Genomic DNA, 21,065 nt, shown 5'->3' with positions numbered 1-21,065 from the left:
CTCATGATGTTTATCGAGAACTGGAGAGCACGATTACCATTATCTAGAAATTAAAGATTGTATATGATAAATTTTTAATTGGCTTGACGTGTGTAGTCGTTATATTTCCCTCTCAACAGGTGTGAATGTTTCATCGTAGAATGCTGCACCAAGCGTGACGTAGAATTCTAGTTATCTTGAAGTCATATATCGAATCTATCGACTTTGTTATTCGTTATCCGCTGTTTATTGATTTAAGTTTATTTAGCTGGGTTCAAGTAAACCATTATTTTATATATGGTTCACGTTATCTTTTGCTCTTTGACAAGATTCCGAAAGTCTGCACTTCCTATGCTAACGCTACCACGAAAACAATTTATTCAAAAAAAAATCAAACTAAAGCGCTTGAGCCCAAGCTAATAAAAAAATTAGCTTCAATTTCCCTCAAATAGAGTTAGGTCTTTCGAATATTTTGAGGAGTGTTGAAGATTCTCCTAATAGTGGGGAAAATGCTTTTTTCTATTTGGTTTAAGAAGCTATAGAATCCCACACGCATTAAAATTTGATCCATGAAAGTGAAATAGGATACATACCAATTTAAATATTGCATTATCTTGATCCAGCACTGCTTCATAAGAACGATGGGGTTTTCTGTAGATCTATTGATTTTATTGACGATCAACCTGTTACTCTTGAACAAGGCCCATGGTGATAATTTGTATTAGTTCATCTTTAACTTTCCCCGAGTTTAACAACAGAAATAATCACATTGATAAATGATTTATAGTTTTTACTGGCTTAACATTTTAGGTGCAGCTCGTTTCACAGTAGTTCCACCAAGTGTTTTGTATGTGTCTGTAGGAGAAACAGCTAAGCTCGTGTGGGATTACAGTGTGTATAACAGGATGGAAGAGTTTGATATTTATTCACCAAAGTGGATGTTCTATGATGACAATGGCGGTGCATTTCAAATTGCACACGAAGTTGTGTTAAACAAGTGGAAATGGTACATAACCAACAACACATGTCCTGCTAGACTACTGAACCCTGTTCGAGTGAGTAAAGAATCAACTGCTACACTAGTAATCCATAATGTAACTCTGGCTGATAGTGGTACGTATGGATGTGTTCTGGTGCTGGCAACAAGAGCCCCCATAACAAGTAAAGTCAAGCTCGTCGTAACATGTGGGTATAATTCTTTCAATTTGTTGAAATTGTTGTTCTTCTTTCTATTAAATTATTTTCATATTTGCTTTTGTTCTTGATTTTGATTTTCCAAATTTTGAAATTTCGTTCTTTCGTTCTTTCTTTTTTACGTTCTTTCGTTCTTTCGTTTATTTGTTCTTTCGTTCTTTCGTTAGAGTGTATACCATATATCCTTTGCACTTTCAACTTTGCACTAGCATGTACAATTTACATTTTTCCATGGATATATGGTATGCATTCTAATGAAAATGTTCAAATCAAGTCATTTGTTTTTTTAGTTATTTGTTGTATTTGTAAGGGCGACGACAGATATGTACTTACTTTTACTATTTTCATATTTACAGCACTTTCATCTTTATCGTTAAATCCGACCCTTTCAAACATACCTATGAATGAATCCCAAGAACTGCACATCAAATGTTCTGCGTTAGGAATTCCTATGCCAAACGTCACGTGGCAAAAGGTACAGGGTGATATCATTGATCAAGGCGTAGGAAATGTGACAATCGATATTACAAATATTACAAGATATGACAGTGGGGAATACGAATGCTGTGCTATTAACAACCTGAACAAACCTCCATTTTGTAAGAGTATCTTGGTAACCGTCCAGTGTGAGTCTAACTACTTTTTCATAGATATACCAATATATGTTGTTATGTTTCTTAGCTAAAATGAAGGGGTGAGGGGCGATGCAAGGTTTGTACAAATCAATATGATCACGATCAAGATCATTGAAACAGTGCAGACTGAAAGTATATAATTCACTCTCTTCACAGATGAGCCGCAAATAGATGTATTTCAGTCAAATGACACAGTTTCTTCATATAATGATGGTAAAATCAGGATATACTGTTTGGCCCATGGCGTGCCCTCTCCTCTGTTCACGTGGTATGATTCCCGTAATCGATCTATAGCAACAGGATCTCATACTGTCTCTGGTGTTGGTGTCTTGGAACTAGTAACCATTGACGCAGGCAGCTATGGATTGTACAAATGTAAAGCAGAAAATCTACTTGGTTATGATGAACACTTTATCAATGTCACCCAGACAGGTTTGAAGAACGATGATATATTATTAACATTAGACGGTTAAAGAAAAATAGATGGATGGATGGATGGATGGATGGATGGATGGATGTATGGATGTATGGATGCATGCATGCATGCATGCATGCATGCATGGATGTATGGATGCATGTTTGGAATGATTTAGTCATGAACAATTAATGTCATCTATCCCCAGTCCATCCACCCTCTCTGATGCCAAGTAGAAATCACCATGGAATAACGACATCATCATCACAAACCACTACAGGTCAGAATTACCAATAAACAGCTGATGAGCCACTTTCTTAACTACTTCAGTTGAATTATTAACATTTGACTTGACATCCTATAACCATCATTCAAAGGTCATGAATCAAGAACCCAGCCTGGAAAGAGGTCTTGTTCTACACTATTTATTCAAGGTTATGTCAATGTTACATATATAGTATAAATAAAGTTTACATATATTTTAATTTATTCATTTCTATATATTGACATTAATTTTTTTTTCGCCTTACCGCTACTCCAAGTCTGCAGGCACATACTGTGCGTTACTTTAATCACTTATTATTTTTTCTGCTTTCATCAGGTCGCACATTTGCAACAGTTCATTTCATAATAACATCAATATCAATAGTTGTGAATATTATCATGGCGCTATTAGTGTGCTACATTTTCAAAAGGACTGGCTTCAAAGGTAAACACTTTAATTGCAGCATGCAGTGCAAGTCACGTAGTATTAATCAGAATCTGTGTAGTATGTAAAACGATTGATAATTATTTAATGGTATAATTTATGGTTTATTTTACTATTTCTTTCCTTACTTTAATATATCTGGCAAAAAATTTCATCAGGGTGTGTAGACCTATCTTTCACTTATTATCATTGTTTTAAATATATTCTAGTTTTAAGGAAGAGGAGCGACAACCAAAGGTAAGCTCACATGTTGCATATACGTACTGTATATAATCAGTTTAACCCATACGTTGCATATCTTCACTCCGTATGCAAAAACAAATAATTCATAGTTCACGCCATTTTTCAAGACTATAGGCTACTGAATTTTGATAAACGTTTTGACGATTATATTTTCGCTTTTTAGGGTTTCAAAACCAGAAGAACCTTTTGCAATCGTAGAGGTGAGTTTAATATTATAAAATGTCTGTAATAAGAAAATGAAAATGAAAGGAAAAAGCCTCAGGTTGAGTTGGACTACGTTTTTAATTTATTTATAATTTATTTAGGGGGGAGGGGGTGGGGGTATGGTGAAAAAAAAGAAAGTGGTACTATATATCTGAATATGGACTACTCACTCACTCACCCTTGACCCCTTGACTTATTGATTGCCAACTTAACCTAAGCAGTAATAGGGATAGAGTAGATGTTTTAGGTTTATCTAACAAACAAACAGACAAACAAACACAATCTGTTCTACTATATTCTTGTATACAGGATAGAATAGAAATTGAAACACACGAACCAGCAGCATCGACAACACCCCACGAATCACCAAACCTGATACCACCGAATATTGATGTTGGAGCAGTATCGAGAGAATGCACTCCAACCTTATTGGACGAAAGGAAACCAAAAGAGAACCCTGCAGAGCAGCACTTTCTGTCAGGAACTCAGCATCTTTATCAACAAATAAATAATAGAGAGTCATTGTCAAGAGAGCACGAGTATCAGTCGCTACTAAGGGAAAATGATAAAATAAGGTTACCAGCAAATGATCCCTTTGAGACAGCGCAAAAACATGCTACATCGAATGTTAATCACGAGCAGCAAGGAACAGAATACCAACAACTACATCTGTATTCAAGCGTAGAAGAAAAATAGTTGTATTAAAGTGATGTTGGTCTTATTAAGAGAAAGAAAAAAAAAATAAAAGAAAATGAAAAAAAGAAAAAAAAAAGAAAAAAGGAAAAAAGAAAAGAAAACGTTTCTAATAAAAATAAAATAAATAATATAAAATAAGAAAGCAAAAGTGGAAAGGAAACAAAGCAAATATATCATTTTAATATTCGTTAAAATAAATTGTCAGATAATTCCAATAATTTTTCCCTCATTAAAAAATGTGGTTTATTGCAACTCAAAAACACATGCTATTATTAGAATTTCATTTAATGGCCTGGTGTATACAATTTGTAGTATTATAGTATAAGTGGACAACATCTACACACAATGACAGGAAACTAAAAGGCGCCTTTCATGGGTACGAAACCTCTCTCGAGCACAATACTTAATCACAAGGGGCTTCCATCAATATAGTGAAGGTTTAGATGCTTTTGAAATCAATAGTCATGTTTTAACCCATTACTATTTCCATTGTTACATTATTTTGATCACAAAGTTGAGTTTAATTGCAATGACTTGGGTTAACCCTTTTTAAAGTGTTCAGTGATTTTTCTCATGGATGCCCTGCCTCCAGTATAACGTAAATATTTGAAGCATCAGAAGAAAATCATCTGGAACAAGAATCACGTTTACACCCTTACGCTTCGTTGGCTTGTTTTAAGTAAACGGAAGAAATAATAAAAATAATAAGAAAAAAAAACCACACAAATCAAGAAGGACAGTTATCCTTAATCGTTTTGACTCGATATTAAATCAAGTGGTCCAATGATTACAACAAAATAACCATGGATTTCATTTTAGCATCATTTGATTGGAGCAATCATGCGATAGAATGGAAAAAGACACTCCTTATTGATATTTAGTTTCGAGAAAGACATTCCACATGCATAAAACAACCAATCATGAAAGCGAAATAAATTACCTATTCAAATACTTTATATTATTATGATCCACTAATGCTTTAATCTTTTGAGACAATGGAGGCATCTCTAGTCCTATGGATATCACTGATCATCATAGTGTTACTCGTGAGCAAGACGCAGGGTGAGAATTTGTTTGTCTACTTTCTCAGAAACATCGCTTTACTTCCTACAGGAATATCCATTTTACTATTACATTATATATTTTGTATTCTTAATATTTCCTGGTCGAATATTTTAGGTGCAGCTCGTTTCACAGTAGTTCCACCAAGTGTTTCATATGTGTCTGTAGGAGAAACAGCTAAGCTCGTGTGGGATTACAGTGTGGAAAACAGGATGGAAGAGTTTGATCTTTATTCGCCAAAGTGGATGTTGTATGCTGACAATGGCAGTGGATTTCAAATTGCACATGAAGCTGTGTTTAGCAAGTGGAAATGGCACTTAACCATCAACACATGTCCTGCTAGATTACTGAACCCTGTTCGAGTGAGTAAAGAATCAACTGCCACACTAGTAATCCATAATGTAACTCTGGCTGATAGTGGTACGTATGGATGTGTTCTGGTGCTGGCAACAAGTAGCCCCATAACAAGTAAAGTTAAGCTCGTCGTTACATGTAAGTAGTTCGAATTGAGTTTTAGATGCTATGCATCTCATTATTAGTAAGATTAGGAAAATAGTACATATTAAATATAGCGATGTTATCGAGTTTCAACTATTTATATCATCCATATATTAATTTCATTATTAAGCTTTCGTTTAACTTTGCATTTTTATTTATTTTTAAATCTATTGATGTCTTTAGTTTTTTCCCCTCAAATGGAAAGTTTTTTAGTTAGTTTGGTTTGTCGTTTTCGTTTTTGTTTTTTACTTTATGGATTATTTTTTGATGATATATAAATATAATGTGATATTTTGCTGTATTTTTTTAGCACGATCAATAATCTGGATGCATTTTTGTACTTTTTAGCATGGCTGAATGATTGTAAATCTTGCAATGTTTTGAATGAGTTTCCTTCTTCCTATAACAGCTTTTCCTGATATCACGTTAAGTCCTTCATCTTCAAACATACGTGTAAATGAATCCGAAGGATTACAAATCAGCTGTTTTGCGGTTGGGATTCCTGAACCAAACGTCACATGGTTGAGATTGATGGATGGTGAAAAGTTTCATAAGAACCAAGGCGTTGGAAATGTAGCAATTAATATATCAATTATCAATAGAAACGATAGTGGGATATATAATTGCTGTGCCAGTAACAACCCGAAGGAGAATACAACCTGTAGAAGTACAACGATATCTGTCCAGTGTGAGTTTAGTACATTGATTATTTCTTTAACCTCTGGATTTCATTGTATAGCCGGTTCTTTTGTTATTTGCTAATACGAAATTGTATGCCGATGTTTGGGTTACGCTAATAGATCATGAAATTATTAAGCAAGCCCTATTACCTAAAACACTTTAGCTGAAAATTCAGTTAGACAGACAGACAGACGTCAAACTAGTACGCAATGATCATTCAGACGATCTACATGTATATCTACATTGTCTTCTTCTAACAAAAGTTTTTGTTTAGTAACTGTAAAAAAAAAATAAAAACAAACAAACAATAAATTGAACTCACAAATTGAGCTAACGTATATTAGAAGGTATTGGAAGAATCAATTCCTTTTTTCATAGACAAAACAGAAATAGATGCAGTTGGCACAGTTTCTTCATATATATGGTGGTACAAACGTCTAACATCCAATGACCAATCAAACGATAAAAAGCTAGCTATCTATAAATCTAAATGTATTCCTATTATTATATCATTTTAAACGCTTTTTCCAAACAGCCATTTACAGAGAGCAAAATTTGACTCACAAATTGAGCCAATACCTTCTGAACATATATCAAAAGGTATATATTGGAAGAATATTTCATTTTCTTCTCTTCGCAGACAAACCAGAAATAGATGTAGTCCAGTCAAATGACACAGTTACTTCATATAATAATGGTACAGTCAGGATATACTGTTTGGCCCATGCCGTGCCCTCTCCTCTGTTCACGTGGTATGATCCTCGTAATCGATCAATAGCGACAGGATCTCATACTGTTACTGGTGTTAGTGTCTTGGAACTAGTGACCATTGACGCAGGCAGCTATGGATTGTATAAATGTAAAGCAGAAAATTTACTTGGTTATGATGAACACTTTATTAGGGTTATTAAAACAGGTTTGGAAAACAATAATATATGGGTACTTTTTAGATGGTTAAAGAAAAATGGATAGATAGATGGATGGATGGATGGATGGATGGATGGATGGATGGATGGATGGATGGATGGATGGATGGATGGATGGATGAATGGATGGATGGATGGAATTATTTACTCACAAATAAAGTCATCTTTCCCCAGTCCATCCACTCTCTCTGAGACCAAGTAGAAAACCCCATGGAATAACGACATCATCACCACATGCAAACCACTACAGGTCAGAATTACCAATAAACTTAACTACTTCAGTTGAATTATTAACATCTGACTGACTTCCTAATCATCATTCAAAGGTCATGAATCAAGAACCCAGCCTGGAAAGAGGTCTTGTTCTACACTATTTATTCAAGGTTATGTCAATGTTACATATATAGTATAAATAAAGGTTACATTTGTTTTAATTTATTCATTTCTATATATTGACATTAATTTTTTTTTCGCCTTACCGCTACTCCAAGTCTGCAGGCACATACTGTGCGTTACTTTAATCACTTATTATTTTTTCTGCTTTCATCAGGTCGCACATTTGCAACAGTTCATTTCATAATAACATCAATATCAATAGTTGTGAATATTATCATGGCGCTATTAGTGTGCTACATTTTCAAAAGGACTGGCTTCAAAGGTAAACACTTTAATTGCAGCATGCAGTGCAAGTCACGTAGTATTAATCAGAATCCGTGAAGTATGTAAAACGATTGACAATTATTCAATGGTATAATGTATGGTTTATTCTCCAATTTCTCTCTTTTCTTTGTTATATTTGGCAAAAAAATTTCATCAGGGTGTGTAGACCTATCTTTCACTTATTATCATTGTTTTAAATATATTCTAGTTTTAAGGAAGAGGAGCGACAACCAAAGGTAAGCTCACATGTTGCATATACGTACTGTATATAATCAGTTTAACCCATACGTTGCATATCCTCACTCCGTATGCAAAAACAAATAATTCATAGTTCGCGCCTTCTTTCAAGACTATAGCCAACTGAATTTTGGTAAACGTTTTGACGATTATATTTTCGCTTTTTAGGGTTTCAAAACCAGAAGAACCTTTTGCAATCGTAGAGGTGAGTTTAATACTATAAAATGTCTGTAATAAGAAAATGAAAATGAAGGGAAAAAAGCCACAGGTGGAGTTGGACTACGTTTTAAATTTATTTATAATTTATTTAGGGGGAGGGGGGGGGGTATGGTGAAAAAAAAGTGGTACTATATATCTGAATATGGACTACTCACTCACCCTTGACCCCTTGACTTATTGATTGCCAACTTAACCTAAGCAGTAATAGGGTAGATGAGTAGATGTTTTGGGTTGATCTAACAAACAGACAAACAAACACAATTTGTTTTACTATATTCTTGTATACAGTATAGAATAGAAATGAAAACACACAAACCAGCAGTATCGAAAACACCCCACGAATCACCAAACCTGATACCACCGAATATTGATGTTGGAGCAGTATCGAGAGAATGCACTCCAACCTTATTGGACGAAAGGAAACCAAAAGAGAACCCTGCAGAGCAGCACTTTCTGTCAGGAACTCAGCATCTTTATCAACAAATAAATAATAGAGAGTCATTGTCAAGAGAGCACGAGTATCAGTCGCTACTAAGGGAAAATGATAAAATAAGGTTACCAGCAAATGATCCCTTTGAGACAGCGCAAAAACATGCTACATCGAATGTTAATCACGAGCAGCAAGGAACAGAATACCAACAACTACATCTGTATTCAAGCGTAGAAGAAAAATAGTTGTATTAAAGTGATGTTGGTCTTATTAAGAGAAAGAAAAAAAATAGAAAATGAAAATGAAAAAAGAAAAAAAGGAAAAAAGAAAAAAGAAATAAAAAAGGTTTCTAATAAAAATAAGATAAATGATATAAAATAAAATAAGAAAGCAAAAGTGCAAAGGAAACAAAGCAAATATATCAAATTAATATTCATTTAAATATATTGTCAGATAATTCCAACAATTTTTCCCTCATTAAAAATGTGCTTTATTACAACTCAAAATTAGATGCTATTATTAAACTTTCATTTAAAGACTCGGCCTGGTGTATACAATTTGTAGTATTATAGCATAAGTGATCAACATCTACACACGACGACAGTAAACCAAAAGGCGCCTTTCATGGGTACGAAACTTCTCTCGAGCACAATACTTAACCACAAGGGGCTTCCATCAATATCGTGAAGGTTTAGATGCTTTCGAAATCAATGGTCATGTTTTAACCCATTACTATTTCCATTGTTACATTATTTTGATCACAAAGTTGAGTTTAATTGCAATGACTTGGGTTAACCCTTTTTAAAGTGTTCAGTATTTTTTCTTAGTGATACTCTGCCTCCAGTATAACGTAAATATTTGAAGCATCAGAAGAAAATCATCTGGAACAAGAATCACGTTTACACCCTTACGCTTCGTTGGCTTGTTTTAAGTAAACGGAAGAAATAATAAAAATAATAAGAAAAAAAAAAAAAAAACACAAATCAAGAAGGACAGTTATCCTTAATCGTTTTGACTCGATATTAAATCAAGTGGTCTATTGATTACAACAAAATAACTATGAATTTCATTTTAGCATCATTTGATTGGTGTTATAATGCGCTTGAATGGAAGAAGGCAATTTTTATTGATATTTAGTTTCGAGAAAGACATTCCACATGCATAAAACAACCAATCATGAAAGTGAAATACATTACCTATTCAAATACTATATCATTATGATCCACTAATGCTTTAATCTTTTGAGATAATGGAGGCATCTCTAGTCCTATGGATTTCACTGATCATCAAAGTGTTACTCGTGAGCAGGACGCAGGGTGAGAATTTGTTTGTCTACTTTCTCAGAATCATTGTTTTATCCTACAGGAATATCCATTTTACTATTACATTATATATTTTGTATTTTTTATATTTCCTGGTCGAATATTTTAGGTGCAGCTCGTTTCACAGTAGTTCCACCAAGTGTTTTGTATGTGTCTGTAGGAGAGACCGCTAAGCTCGCGTGGGATTACAGTGTGGATAACAGGACGGAAGATTTTGATGTTTATTCACCAAGGTGGGTGTTCTATGCTGACAATGGCAGTGCATTTCAAATTGCACAGGAAGTTGTGTTTAGCAAGTGGAAATGGTATATAAACACCAATACATGTCCTGCTAGACTACTGAACCCTGTTCGAGTGAGTAAAGAATCAACTGCTACATTAGTAATCCATAATGTTACTCTGGCTGATAGTGGTACGTATGGATGTGATCTGGTGCTGGCAACAAGAAACCCCATAACAAGTAAAGTTAAGCTCGTCGTTACATGTAAGTAGTTCAAATTGAGTTTTAGATGCTATACATCTCATTATTAGTAAGATTAGGAAAATAGTACATATTAAATATACCGATGTTATCGAGTTTCAGCTATTTATATCATCCATATATTAATTTCATTATTAAGCTTTCGTTTAACTTTGCATTTTTATTTATTTTTAAATCTATTGATGTCTTTAGTTTTTTCCCCTCAAATGGAAAGTTTTTTAGTTAGTTTGGTTTGTCGTTTTTGTTTTTGTTTTTGTTTTTTACTTTATGGATTATTTTTTGATGATATATAAATATAATGTGATATTTTGCTGCATTTTTTTTAGCACGATCAATTATCTGGATGCATTTTTGTACTTTTTAGCATGGCTGAATGATTGTAATTCTTGCAGTGTTTTGAATGAGTTTCCTTCTTCTTATAACAGCTTTTCCTAATATCACGTTAAGTCCTTCATTTTCAAACATACGTGTAAATGAATCCGAAGGATTACAAATCAGCTGTTCTGCGGTTGGAATTCCTGAACCAAACGTCACATGGTTGAGATTGATGGATGGTGACAAGTTTCATAAGAACCAAGGCGTTGGAAATGTAACAATTAATATATCAAGTATCTCAAGAAATGACAGTGGGATATACAATTGCTGTGCCAGTAACAACCCGAAGGAGAATCCAACCTGTAGGCGTACCACAATATCTGTGCAGTGTGAGTTTAGTACATTGATTATTTTGTCAATAATTGTATAGCCGGTTCTTTTGTTATTTCAGTGCTAATACGAAATTGTATGCCGATGTTTGGATTACGCTTATAGATCATGAAATTATTAAGCAAACCTTATTACCTAAACACTTTAGCTGAAAATACAGTTAGACAGACAGACAAAAAATATAGAAACAAAAAGAAAGACAGACGTCAAAATAGTACACAATGATCATTCAGACGATCTGCAAGTATACCTAACATTTTTTTTTTCTTTAAAAAAGTTTTTGTTTAGTATCTGTAAAAAAATAAAAACAAACAAACAATAAATTGAACTCACAAATTGAGCTAACGTATATTAGAAGGTATTGGAAGAATCATTTCCTTTTTTCATAGACAAACCAGAAATAGATGCAGTTGGCACAGTTTCTTCATATGTTGGTGCAAACGTCAAACATCCAATGATCAATCAAACGATAAAAAGCTAGCTATCTATAAATCAATCTAAATGTATTCCTATTATTATCTCATTTTAAACGTTTTCTTCAAACAGCCATTTACAGAGAACAAAATGTGACTCACAAATTGAGCCAATACCTTCTGAACATATATCAAAAGGTATATATTGGAAGAATATTTCATTTTCTTCTCTTCGCAGACAAACCAGAAATAGATACAGTCCAGTCAAATGACACAGTTACTTCATATAATGATGGTAAAATCAGGATATACTGTTTGGCCCATGGCTTGCCCTCTCCTCTGTTCACGTGGTATAATCCCCGTAATCAATCAATATCTACAGGTTCTCATACTGTTACTGGTGTTGGTGTCTTGGAACTAGTAACCATAGACGCAGACAGCTATGGGTTGTACAAATGTAAAGCAGAAAATTTACTTGGTTATGATGAACACATTATCAATGTCACCCAAACAGGTTTGAAACTTTTTTTCGTTTAATGGTTTTTATGTTTCTTCTTTATTCAAAACCACAATCATCATAAAGTTGTTTCAAAAACCAATAAGCGCGCAAGAATTACATGAAAAGGTTTCTAGATTTCATTGTGTAAATTACTTATGGAGCACTCATGCGTGAGCTGATATGAGTGCTAAAGTTTCTGCCGCAAAATTATAATTTTTTCTGGTTCATCATTTCTTATGGATTAATTATCCTTTTATTTTATGTACTTCGTTTATTTTTGCGAATTGTTATATATTTATCAGTGTCAACTAAAAGCTACAAAGCTATTTCTCTTTTCGAAAAAAAAACAAACAAAAGTTGCTTTACCGACAGTCTACCACATTAATTTTGCGCTTCAGTCAATATTTCAAAAAGGATTCTGAAATTGCGCATTATATATTTAGTGTATGCACGTGAGAGAAAAAAAGAGAATTGGTATCTTTCTGCACTTCCTAATTCTACGATACCATCGGAAAGTAAACGCCATGTAAAAAGCTCAATATCAATAGTTAACAAAGGTAATCTAGAAAAACATACCAAAAAAAAAAAAAAAAAAAGACTTAAAATATCCGAATTCATAAACCGGTATCTATGATGTTTTTCTATGTCATTTCTTTGCTAGTTTAGTTTTTACTGCTGTTGTTTATCCAACAAATACACCAAGAAGCTGTAATAGATAAAATTAATAACGACTTAGGCACACTATATATATTTTTTGTTTTTGTTTGTTAGTTTCTACTTCTAAGGGGATAGACATAAGTTTAATAAGTTCAACCAATGTGGCGCTTGCAACAACAAAGGTACAACAAGGTAAAAGACTATTTAAAATTAAATTTATTTCCGGCGTAAATTAAAAGTTGACCTATGATACAACTTCCTTTTTGATTCTTTTCCTTTTTTCTTTTCTTTATGCCCTCTGACACATGCATTATATAGCGAGCTTTGGGCTAGAACGCCAAGGGGAGTTGTATTGGGCTAACTGTGTTTGCTGTGAGCAGAGAAGATGAGTAGACAGGGTTGGAACTTTTTGGCCACTCTTGTGGCCGTTTATTAAAAGTTAAATCTAACCTGGGATTTAAACCCAGTTCTTACAAATGTCACATCAAAGGTGACAGAGGCATAAACGCCTTCACATGTTAATCTCCCACTTGGAGGTGAATGGGGATGAGGGGGGAATGTTTTCCCTTGATGTCTATCGAGGGAAAGAGGAAGGTCGCTAGATTGCACCATCCAAAGTCCAGGGAGGTCATCACGTGACCGGAAATAAAGCCTCGATTGGCATAAAACCATTTACTTCCGTTTGGAACCAAATGACCTTTTTGTTTTTTTTGTTTTGTTTTGTTTTTTTTCTTTCGTTATTTACATTTGCTGTTTTTTCTTGTAACTTATTTTCCCTTTTTTAAGTTTCTTTCTTTCTTTCTTTCTTTCTCTCTTTCTTTCTTTCTTTCTTTTTCTTTCTTTCTTTCTTCCTTTCTTTCTTTCTTTCTTTCTTTCTCTCTCTCTCTCTCTTTCTTTCCTTCTTTCTTTTGTTCGTTCTTATATTGCATTTGTATTGCAGAGAAGACTACGAGTCCTGTTGGAAGAAACATCCCACTGAAGGTCAACGAGGACATCATACTATTGGCAGCAGGTGGAGCAGTAATATTTGTCTTGATAACGACAATCATTATCCTCGCTGTTATGATCTATATAAAGTACAGTAACAACAAAAGTATATAATATTTTAAAAATATATTTTTATTACCATTCCTTATTAATGTTATATACATGTATATATACATTTTACAACCATCACTGCACTTACCGGGCTCTTCTGTGAGGTTCCCTCCACACGCAGTACCACTAAATTCTATATTTACAACACACCAACCATATTCAACTCACATATGATCCAGCCCGAGCCGGGGCTCGAACCAAGAACACAGTGACGCGTGGCAAGCGCTAAACCACTACGCCATCCATATTGTTACAGATTGATCGTTATGGCTTCTTCCACTTCTGTGTCTACTTTTTCTATTTCTGCTCCTGCTGCTCACATCAGCATTACTTACGTTTCCTTGATGCCCTTCATTTTTTAAATTTTATTCCTGTCCATTTTGGATTCTGCTTCTTAACCCTTTTTGAATTTTCCCCTCAAACTTAAAACAGTCTAATCCTTAATCCAAACGTCCTCATTTTAAGAAAGAATCAGATCAGTTATGATTTTTGATAAGCTATTAGTGCAAGTTATAGGTTTAACCATGCATAACCATTTTACCATCTGTAATGAATTGTAATTTTATATTGTGGGATATTTATGTCAGCAGATAGAAAAGAGCAACCACGAGAAAATGAGTACGTATTTATGTCTTGATTACCAAATCAGGTTATATTAGAGATTTCCGATTTAGCGGATTAGCGACAGTATATTGCACGCTCATTAATCCACCCGGAATATAGCCTGAGTATCAGGTCTTCCGAGGGGGAGGGGGAGGGGGGGGGGAGGGGGAGAGAAGGGAAGGAAGCCGGCTCTCTCTTTCCCCTCTCCCGGAGAGCCTGATACTCATGCTACTCAGAATATAGGTTAACTCAGTAAATGTTTTGTTTTCTATTGCTTAACGAGCACTATTTTTTTACTTAATATTCTGAACTGGTACTGTTTTATATGACCTTTTTGAACTAAAATATGGTTTGTTGATATGAGTACACAATCAGTCTATACTCAACAAACAAATAAACAAATTATTTTTGCTGACGAACATGTATTATATGAACTAAAATTGTTAAGGCCGATTTACACGGTACAACGTTTGCAGATTGTAAGCAGATTGCATGCGACACTCGTAAGCAAACGTTGTACCGTGTAAATCGGCCTTCATACTTCAGTGTTCTCAAATCTACAATGAAAAATCCAAGTTACACTTGTAAGCAAAGTCTTTGGAAAGAAAGAGGTTGACGAAACGTTATCAAAGTTTCTCGAATATTCCACAAATTGTATCGTTAGGGGGAAATCAGTCTGTAAAGAAACGAGTTGATATTCTCTTTCCTACAGTCCTCTAAGAATTAGTCTCCTTCGATTTGCAAGAAATCCACAGGTTGCTACTACGATGGGTTGGAACGGCCTCATGTGACGAAAGATGTCTGAGGAAGCCGAATATACTTTAAGAGAACCAATAGTGTGCTCCACTCGGATACGAAGTGATCTCAGGGCCCTGTTAGCATCTCGCTGTCTTCTGTTGTGGGCAATACGTCTTGGTGTAATGAGAGGAGGGCGGTTAGCATATCCCCCATCAGCAAGCAGCCTTGCTCGTTGTGGAAGATTTCTTATTCTCCTGTGTCCTATAGCAGGAAGTCGTCTGAATGTTTCTGCATCGTTCATACGCCCCGGAAAACTGAAAAATGTATGCATTTATCTTTCAGTAGTAAACAAATGTGTCAGGGTAAATCATATCGTTATGACCATCATAATCATTCATTCATTCACTCATCCATCCATCCATCCATCCATCCATCCATCCATCCACCCACCCACCCACCCACCCACCCACCCACCCACCCATCCATCCATCCATCCATCCATCCATCCATCCATCCATCCATCCATTCATTCATTACTATCTTAAACCTAGACAAGTCTACAAACTTACCCAGCTACAAGTAGTACTATCAATCCGTCTGCATCGATTACTATTTGCGCACTTATAAAGTGGTATTTCTTGTCGCCTCTATAAAACTCTGCTTGTCTTGGGCCAGATGGTCTTTGAATTCTGTGTGTCGTGGCGTCTATCATACCTACAGCGTTTGAAAAATGTGGCAGAGTGTCCAGAAAGTTACTCCAAACCCTTAGAGAGTGCCATGTGATAAAATTTTGATAGCGGACAAACAGAATTGGAACGATATGATAGATTTCTTCAGCAACGGTACTTTTGCTTATTCTAAAGATGAATGCGAGGACGTACAGTTTCGGGTATTGCCTTAGCCACATAACAACCATGAGGACTCTGTTTGTGACGTCAAGTTTGCAAGCTCTTCGTCTATTAGTTGCTGGTACTCGAGGTGTATGTCTTGGAAGAGTAACGTCTACGGCTATTCTTCGTATAATAGCATCAAAGGATTCAGGTGTTTCCCCGGTCATGTACCAAAAAACGCGTGGGTAGCTCCGTACTAAACGATAAATATCGATGCCATTGTTTTGGCGGTGAAGAAGCTGATTACCAAGAAGTCGGGCTAAGAGGTTAAATCTCCCTGTTGGTACTATAGAGACCAGCATAAGAAGTGCTATGAGCAGATTCCCTATAACATGGGTAGGAAATAGAGGAACTAGGCGTGGTGATCTTTGGAGCACAAGTTTTACAACTGTAACCACAGACAACAGCGTCATCACAACAAAGGTTGGGAAAGGAGGAACATCCATTACTTGTTTTGAACTTAATAAATACCTATAAACGTTTACAAAGGCGAAGATATGCAAATAATTTGCTACAACTTGTCAAAGCGTGCGTGCACTTAGAATGTATGCATTATTATTAACATAATTAGGAAACAAAACACAAACACAATTAGGAAACACAAGAAGGTTGATAACATTCACACTTAGCGCACGTGGGCACGTTTGCTAGCAAGGCACTCTTTTCATCATTCGTACAAGAACATTGAACACGATGGAAAACGTGAAAAAACAAAGAAAAGCAAGAAGAAATTATACAGAACTGCAGGATATTCTCATTCTTCAGGCTGTAAATACATGTGGGAGAGAGTGGAAAAGCGTGTTGAGCTACATGAGACGACACGCAGAAGTGATGGGAGAAGCAGGAGACCAGTATTTGGTCGAGGATAAGTCCGCTTGCAAGGCTTTACAAGAGCGCCTAAGAAAACGAGCTTCTAAACTGCTCAACAACGCTCTACTTACAAGGTACAATCAATTATTAAACAGGTGCAAAGTGCTTTCCGTAAGTTAAAAGGATAATAATATGAAATTATTCTTATAGGAATGACGATACCACGTCAACAGACAAAACGCAGCGGGAAACACCATCAACATCAAAAATAATTGATGATGAATAGGAGTCTTCTCAATCTAGCAGCGAGGAAAGTGCTAAACAAGAAATTGCAGAAATTTGTAAGGCTATTAATACTAGGGAAACGAAGTATGTGGTTGACGTGGATGACAAAAACCTACAGCATGACGACTCGACAGAAATTCTCAAGAAGATCAACAATAGAAGGGAACTTGAGAAAGAGGAAGATAGGTAATTTGATAATAATTTAATATTTTGTAATAATTTGTGCTCAAATTCTTAGATATGGCTTGTAAAACGTGGTTTTCATGTGTTGTTTTTATCTTAGGAAAAGAACTTCAGTGAAGCCGGAGAACAAGTCTAGCAAAAGACAAAAAGTGACGAGAGAGGATAGACTTGACCGCTTGCTGGATGCAATCCCTGGTGTTCTCGAGTCAGCTCAAACTGCTGCTCGAGAGCATAAGAAAGCTTTGGCAAGCTGGAGGACTATTCATGGTTTGGTGTCTTCTGACGAAGACTAGAATATTTATTTGTCTTTTGTGGCAGTTACGTTTTGTACGTATATATGACATGCTAACATGATATCTGTCTGATGAAGACTAGAATATTTATTTGTCTTAATTGTAGCAATTACGTTTTGTATCTGTCCGATGAAGAATGGAATATTCAGTATTATTGTCTTGTAGCTGACTACAAATTATTAAAATAGTTTTCTTGTCATTAAGTGGAAAGTCAGACTCATTTCTTGGTAGCTACGATTAACATGCAGTGAAGCTCGGGGCCCAGAGATTGAGAGGTCCTTCAGGATAAAGAGGATAGGGATGCTCGTTGACGAGAAATCGGGAAAAAAAATACCCTATATAAATACAAAGACGATTCAGAAGTTAGTTTGATTTAGTTTACGGCACCTATTTAACGGTTTGACTGAATTCACAACGCATCAGCTACGCGATGTACCTATTCCGTTAGTATATGCCTATTCCGCCTATAATCCGCTAAATCGGAAATCTCTATTATATTATGGTCTTCTCTATTCTATATTCCGAAGACGTATATTTTTATAAGACTAAAACCAATTCCGTTGACTTTAGAATGCCTTCTTTGCCTCTCGAGGCTATAGAAGATGATATACCCATATATGCAAGTGTTGATTTGTCAAAAAAGAAGAGAACAAGACAACAGGGGAACATACCAATCCTTGACCAGATAGACAACAGCAAGAAAGAGGTATAAAAAATATGTTAGAATAGAATATTATCATCATATTTTTATTAATTTGTAGTACAATAGCTCATTATCGATTTTTTGAAAATTAATACTAATTGGAATGACAGCAATTAAAGCTATATTTAAATATCAAGGTTTCAATTAGTGTGATACTGCACAAGTATCATTTGTATATTAGGGACCATGCTTCATTTTACATTTCTTTTAAATACACGCACAGAATCATGACTATTGAAGTCCAAAAAAATAACGATTATAAAAATACTGTTATTTTGATTTTCTATTGCCAAGGCCCTATGTAATGTCGTGCATTGAGAGACGATTTAGCATGTATCACATCTTTTTTTGATGTAAGGTAGGTTTTAAACTAACTGAATTAGTTGGCCAATAACTTATTTTGTTATTTCAGCAGCCAGGCCAGATCATCTATGCAGAATTAGATCTTCTGTCTTCAACTGAAGTCATCCCTCCACCAATACCAGACCGTGGCGCGTATAGTGAGATTGATTGCAGCCAAAATTCAAGTCATGGTGACAATGTAGAGGCTATATATGAATCTGTTTTTATGGAATGATACACATTATATTTTTACTAATACATTTAGGTGCAAAGTAATACCGGCGAGATTCCTCGAAGCGATTAATCATTGTCTTTTCTGTTCATTATTATATCAACAAGTAAGCTAGGCAAATGAAATAACAAAAATGAATTCATGATATCAAGCGTTTTCACTCACGTGACAAGGCAGCCATATTAATGTACCAAACAATAGAAGCTTTCTGCACCGCTTTTTGTATAAAAAAAAAAGTTCAATTCCCAGAGGATAGAAAATGTATTGTTCTGATACTCCGAGGGCCACTTTGACGTCACATGAAAGCGCTCTGTTAACGATTTTAGAGAAAACGTTAATGTATACCCGAATTCATATGATCGTTTGTTCTGTTTACAAATGATGTGATTGTCATTGTGATAAGAAATAATGTTAATGATGATGACGTCATCCTTATCTGCTCAGATAGATTTATAGAAGGGGTAACTAGCTTAAAACTAGTGTGAGCTGCATCGGTGTTTCTAATGAAACAATCATGATGAAAAAGTAAATTATACACCGTGAAAAGATGAAAAAACTTCACGTCGGAGTACGAGAAAGGACTAGCGTCCGAAACGTCAGTAAGTTCTTTTCACGGTGTATAATTTATCCTTTTATCATTACTATTAGATAAATTCATACATTATCTAGATCAATATAATATTAAATATTGAATACACATGAAAATAATCATGGTCCACTATAAATAAATTCATAAAAAAGTGACTGGCTGTCTCTTTGACTGACTGTTTGATTGATTATTTGATTTTTTTTTGTTTTTCAATTCATAAAATTCGTATATACTACGTTTGTTTGCTTGTTTGTTTGTTTGTTTTTATTATCGTTTGGTTGTTTTTCTACTGTTCTCTATACTTAATTGGATTTACGTAGCAGGAGTTAGCAATGTCTCAATTATAGGTGGTGAGCCGGGCGATGTATCATTTTCCCGCCAAATCCAAAGGAATCTCGCACGAAACAATAATATTTTAATTGGTTCCAAAAGAAAACTTGAGGGGTGGGGCAACGGGTGGTACGCTAGTGTTACATAGAGAATACGCTCCATGTCAATTTCCTTTTTATGAAAGGGGGAGGGAGGTTGGCCGATATGACGTCCGCAGTTTTGGAGGTAATAACGTAAAAAAAAGTCTCTAACATTCAAAAGATTATAGTTCTAAATTCATAAGCATTATATTATTATAGCGGAGCTCCCGGGCTGGCCGAAGGCATAGATAGCACGATAGACATAGAATGTGGTAAACTATCTATTTCGTGGTCATCGCATGTAGTCTCCTTCGCAGCCGTTTTTAGTGTCGGTCGTCACGCAACGCTCCCTCCCCACTAACGGCTGCTTGCATTCGAACTACATTCCTTTCTCATTGTTTGGATCGTACCAATGAGGTCGAACGTATTGTTTCCAATTGAGCCAATCACAGGGTCCGAAAGTAAAAACATGGTGAGTTTCCCGCGTACGAGCTGTCAAAATGTTCGTTGTTTTTTGATCCCCGAATGGAGGAAACACCGAAGAAAATCCTCGAAAGCGATCGGTGCTTTATTTGCTCGAAAGTGGTTGAAAAGAAGGAAAAGATATATATTTTTGGAAAAAGTTCTTTTGATTTTCCGTCCGTTATCAGTTTCTGTCTGGATGTGAACGTCGAATGTTATTCAGCGACGAGCGAGTTGTTCCTTTGCAAGCAGGCATGCTACGGACGACTTACGAAGTTCAAACGCGCATTTGATAATTTGGAAGCGATCAAGACAGAACTTAATGAAATCTACAGGAACAAAGGAGTTACTATTAGAACAAAACGTCTGGTACATGAGAAAGATGAAGAAAGTTCAGCTTCTCGTCCAAAGGCATTGAGCTTATGTTCACAGCACTAACTCCTAAACTACGTAACTCTGAGACTTGGTCGTCAATTAGACTTATTAAAGGAGACACAACAACCACGATGTGACCAGAATCTTGTGTATTATTGTAGTCAAATACGAGAGGCAGAGCTTGGTA

The 21,065-nt window shown here is 35.3% G+C and overlaps 5 protein-coding genes across 12 annotated transcripts; all 5 read left to right on the top strand.

Annotated features, from left to right (window-relative positions):
• Nucleotides 1–414: 414 nt before the first annotated feature.
• On the top strand, nt 415–4,110 carry LOC148904877 (uncharacterized). 2 transcript variants are annotated; one of them, XM_089024431.1, is made up of 10 exons: nt 415–687; nt 790–1,164; nt 1,530–1,799; nt 1,965–2,240; nt 2,432–2,503; nt 2,601–2,657; nt 2,825–2,932; nt 3,142–3,169; nt 3,339–3,375; nt 3,689–4,110. In XM_089024431.1, exons 1-10 carry the CDS (start codon nt 621–623, stop codon nt 4,073–4,075), a joined length of 1,677 nt encoding a protein of 558 aa, XP_088880557.1. In that variant the 5' UTR covers nt 415–620; the 3' UTR covers nt 4,076–4,110. The 2 variants fall into 2 exon arrangements, with proteins under 2 accessions (XP_088880557.1, XP_088880558.1); XM_089024432.1 differs by lacking the exon at nt 2,432–2,503.
• A 960-nt stretch (nt 4,111–5,070) lies between these two features.
• Nucleotides 5,071–7,680, top strand: LOC148904876 (protein amalgam-like). The gene is made up of 6 exons (XM_089024765.1): nt 5,071–5,137; nt 5,255–5,629; nt 6,045–6,323; nt 6,957–7,232; nt 7,417–7,492; nt 7,569–7,680. Exons 1-6 carry the CDS (start codon nt 5,071–5,073, stop codon nt 7,573–7,575), a joined length of 1,080 nt encoding a protein of 359 aa, XP_088880891.1. The 3' UTR covers nt 7,576–7,680.
• A 35-nt stretch (nt 7,681–7,715) lies between these two features.
• LOC148904875 (uncharacterized) lies at nt 7,716–9,703 on the top strand. 2 transcript variants are annotated; one of them, XM_089024767.1, is made up of 4 exons: nt 7,716–7,900; nt 8,111–8,138; nt 8,308–8,344; nt 8,647–9,699. In XM_089024767.1, the coding sequence occupies exons 1-4, from the start codon at nt 7,855–7,857 to the stop codon at nt 9,031–9,033; spliced, it is 498 nt and encodes a 165-aa protein (XP_088880893.1). In that variant the 5' UTR covers nt 7,716–7,854; the 3' UTR covers nt 9,034–9,699. The 2 variants fall into 2 exon arrangements, with proteins under 2 accessions (XP_088880893.1, XP_088880892.1); XM_089024766.1 differs by having other exon boundaries at nt 7,809–8,138; nt 8,647–9,703.
• Nucleotides 9,704–9,919: 216 nt separating this feature from the next.
• LOC116291935 (uncharacterized) lies at nt 9,920–19,801 on the top strand. Of its 6 annotated transcripts, none has more exons than XM_089024763.1 (9): nt 9,920–10,104; nt 10,220–10,594; nt 11,017–11,295; nt 11,948–12,223; nt 12,980–13,057; nt 13,806–13,877; nt 14,554–14,581; nt 18,336–18,471; nt 18,881–19,801. In XM_089024763.1, the coding sequence occupies exons 1-9, from the start codon at nt 10,038–10,040 to the stop codon at nt 19,043–19,045; spliced, it is 1,476 nt and encodes a 491-aa protein (XP_088880889.1). In that variant the 5' UTR covers nt 9,920–10,037; the 3' UTR covers nt 19,046–19,801. The 6 variants fall into 6 exon arrangements, with proteins under 6 accessions (XP_088880889.1, XP_088880888.1, XP_088880885.1 ...); XM_089024762.1 differs by having other exon boundaries at nt 14,551–14,581; XM_089024759.1 differs by having other exon boundaries at nt 13,806–13,958.
• LOC148904874 (uncharacterized) lies at nt 16,888–17,353 on the top strand. Its single transcript, XM_089024764.1, has 2 exons — nt 16,888–17,138; nt 17,215–17,353. Exons 1-2 carry the CDS (start codon nt 16,888–16,890, stop codon nt 17,288–17,290), a joined length of 327 nt encoding a protein of 108 aa, XP_088880890.1. The 3' UTR covers nt 17,291–17,353.
• Nucleotides 19,802–21,065: the final 1,264 nt, after the last annotated feature.

This window comes from Actinia tenebrosa, unplaced genomic scaffold (genome assembly GCF_029948245.1).
Source record: "Actinia tenebrosa isolate PJP-AT-01 unplaced genomic scaffold, QUT_ActTen_1.0 PGA_scaffold9__36_contigs__length_13948895, whole genome shotgun sequence".
Taxonomy (NCBI): Eukaryota; Metazoa; Cnidaria; class Anthozoa; order Actiniaria; family Actiniidae; genus Actinia; species Actinia tenebrosa.
This window is presented reverse-complemented; position numbering and strand designations above follow the sequence as displayed.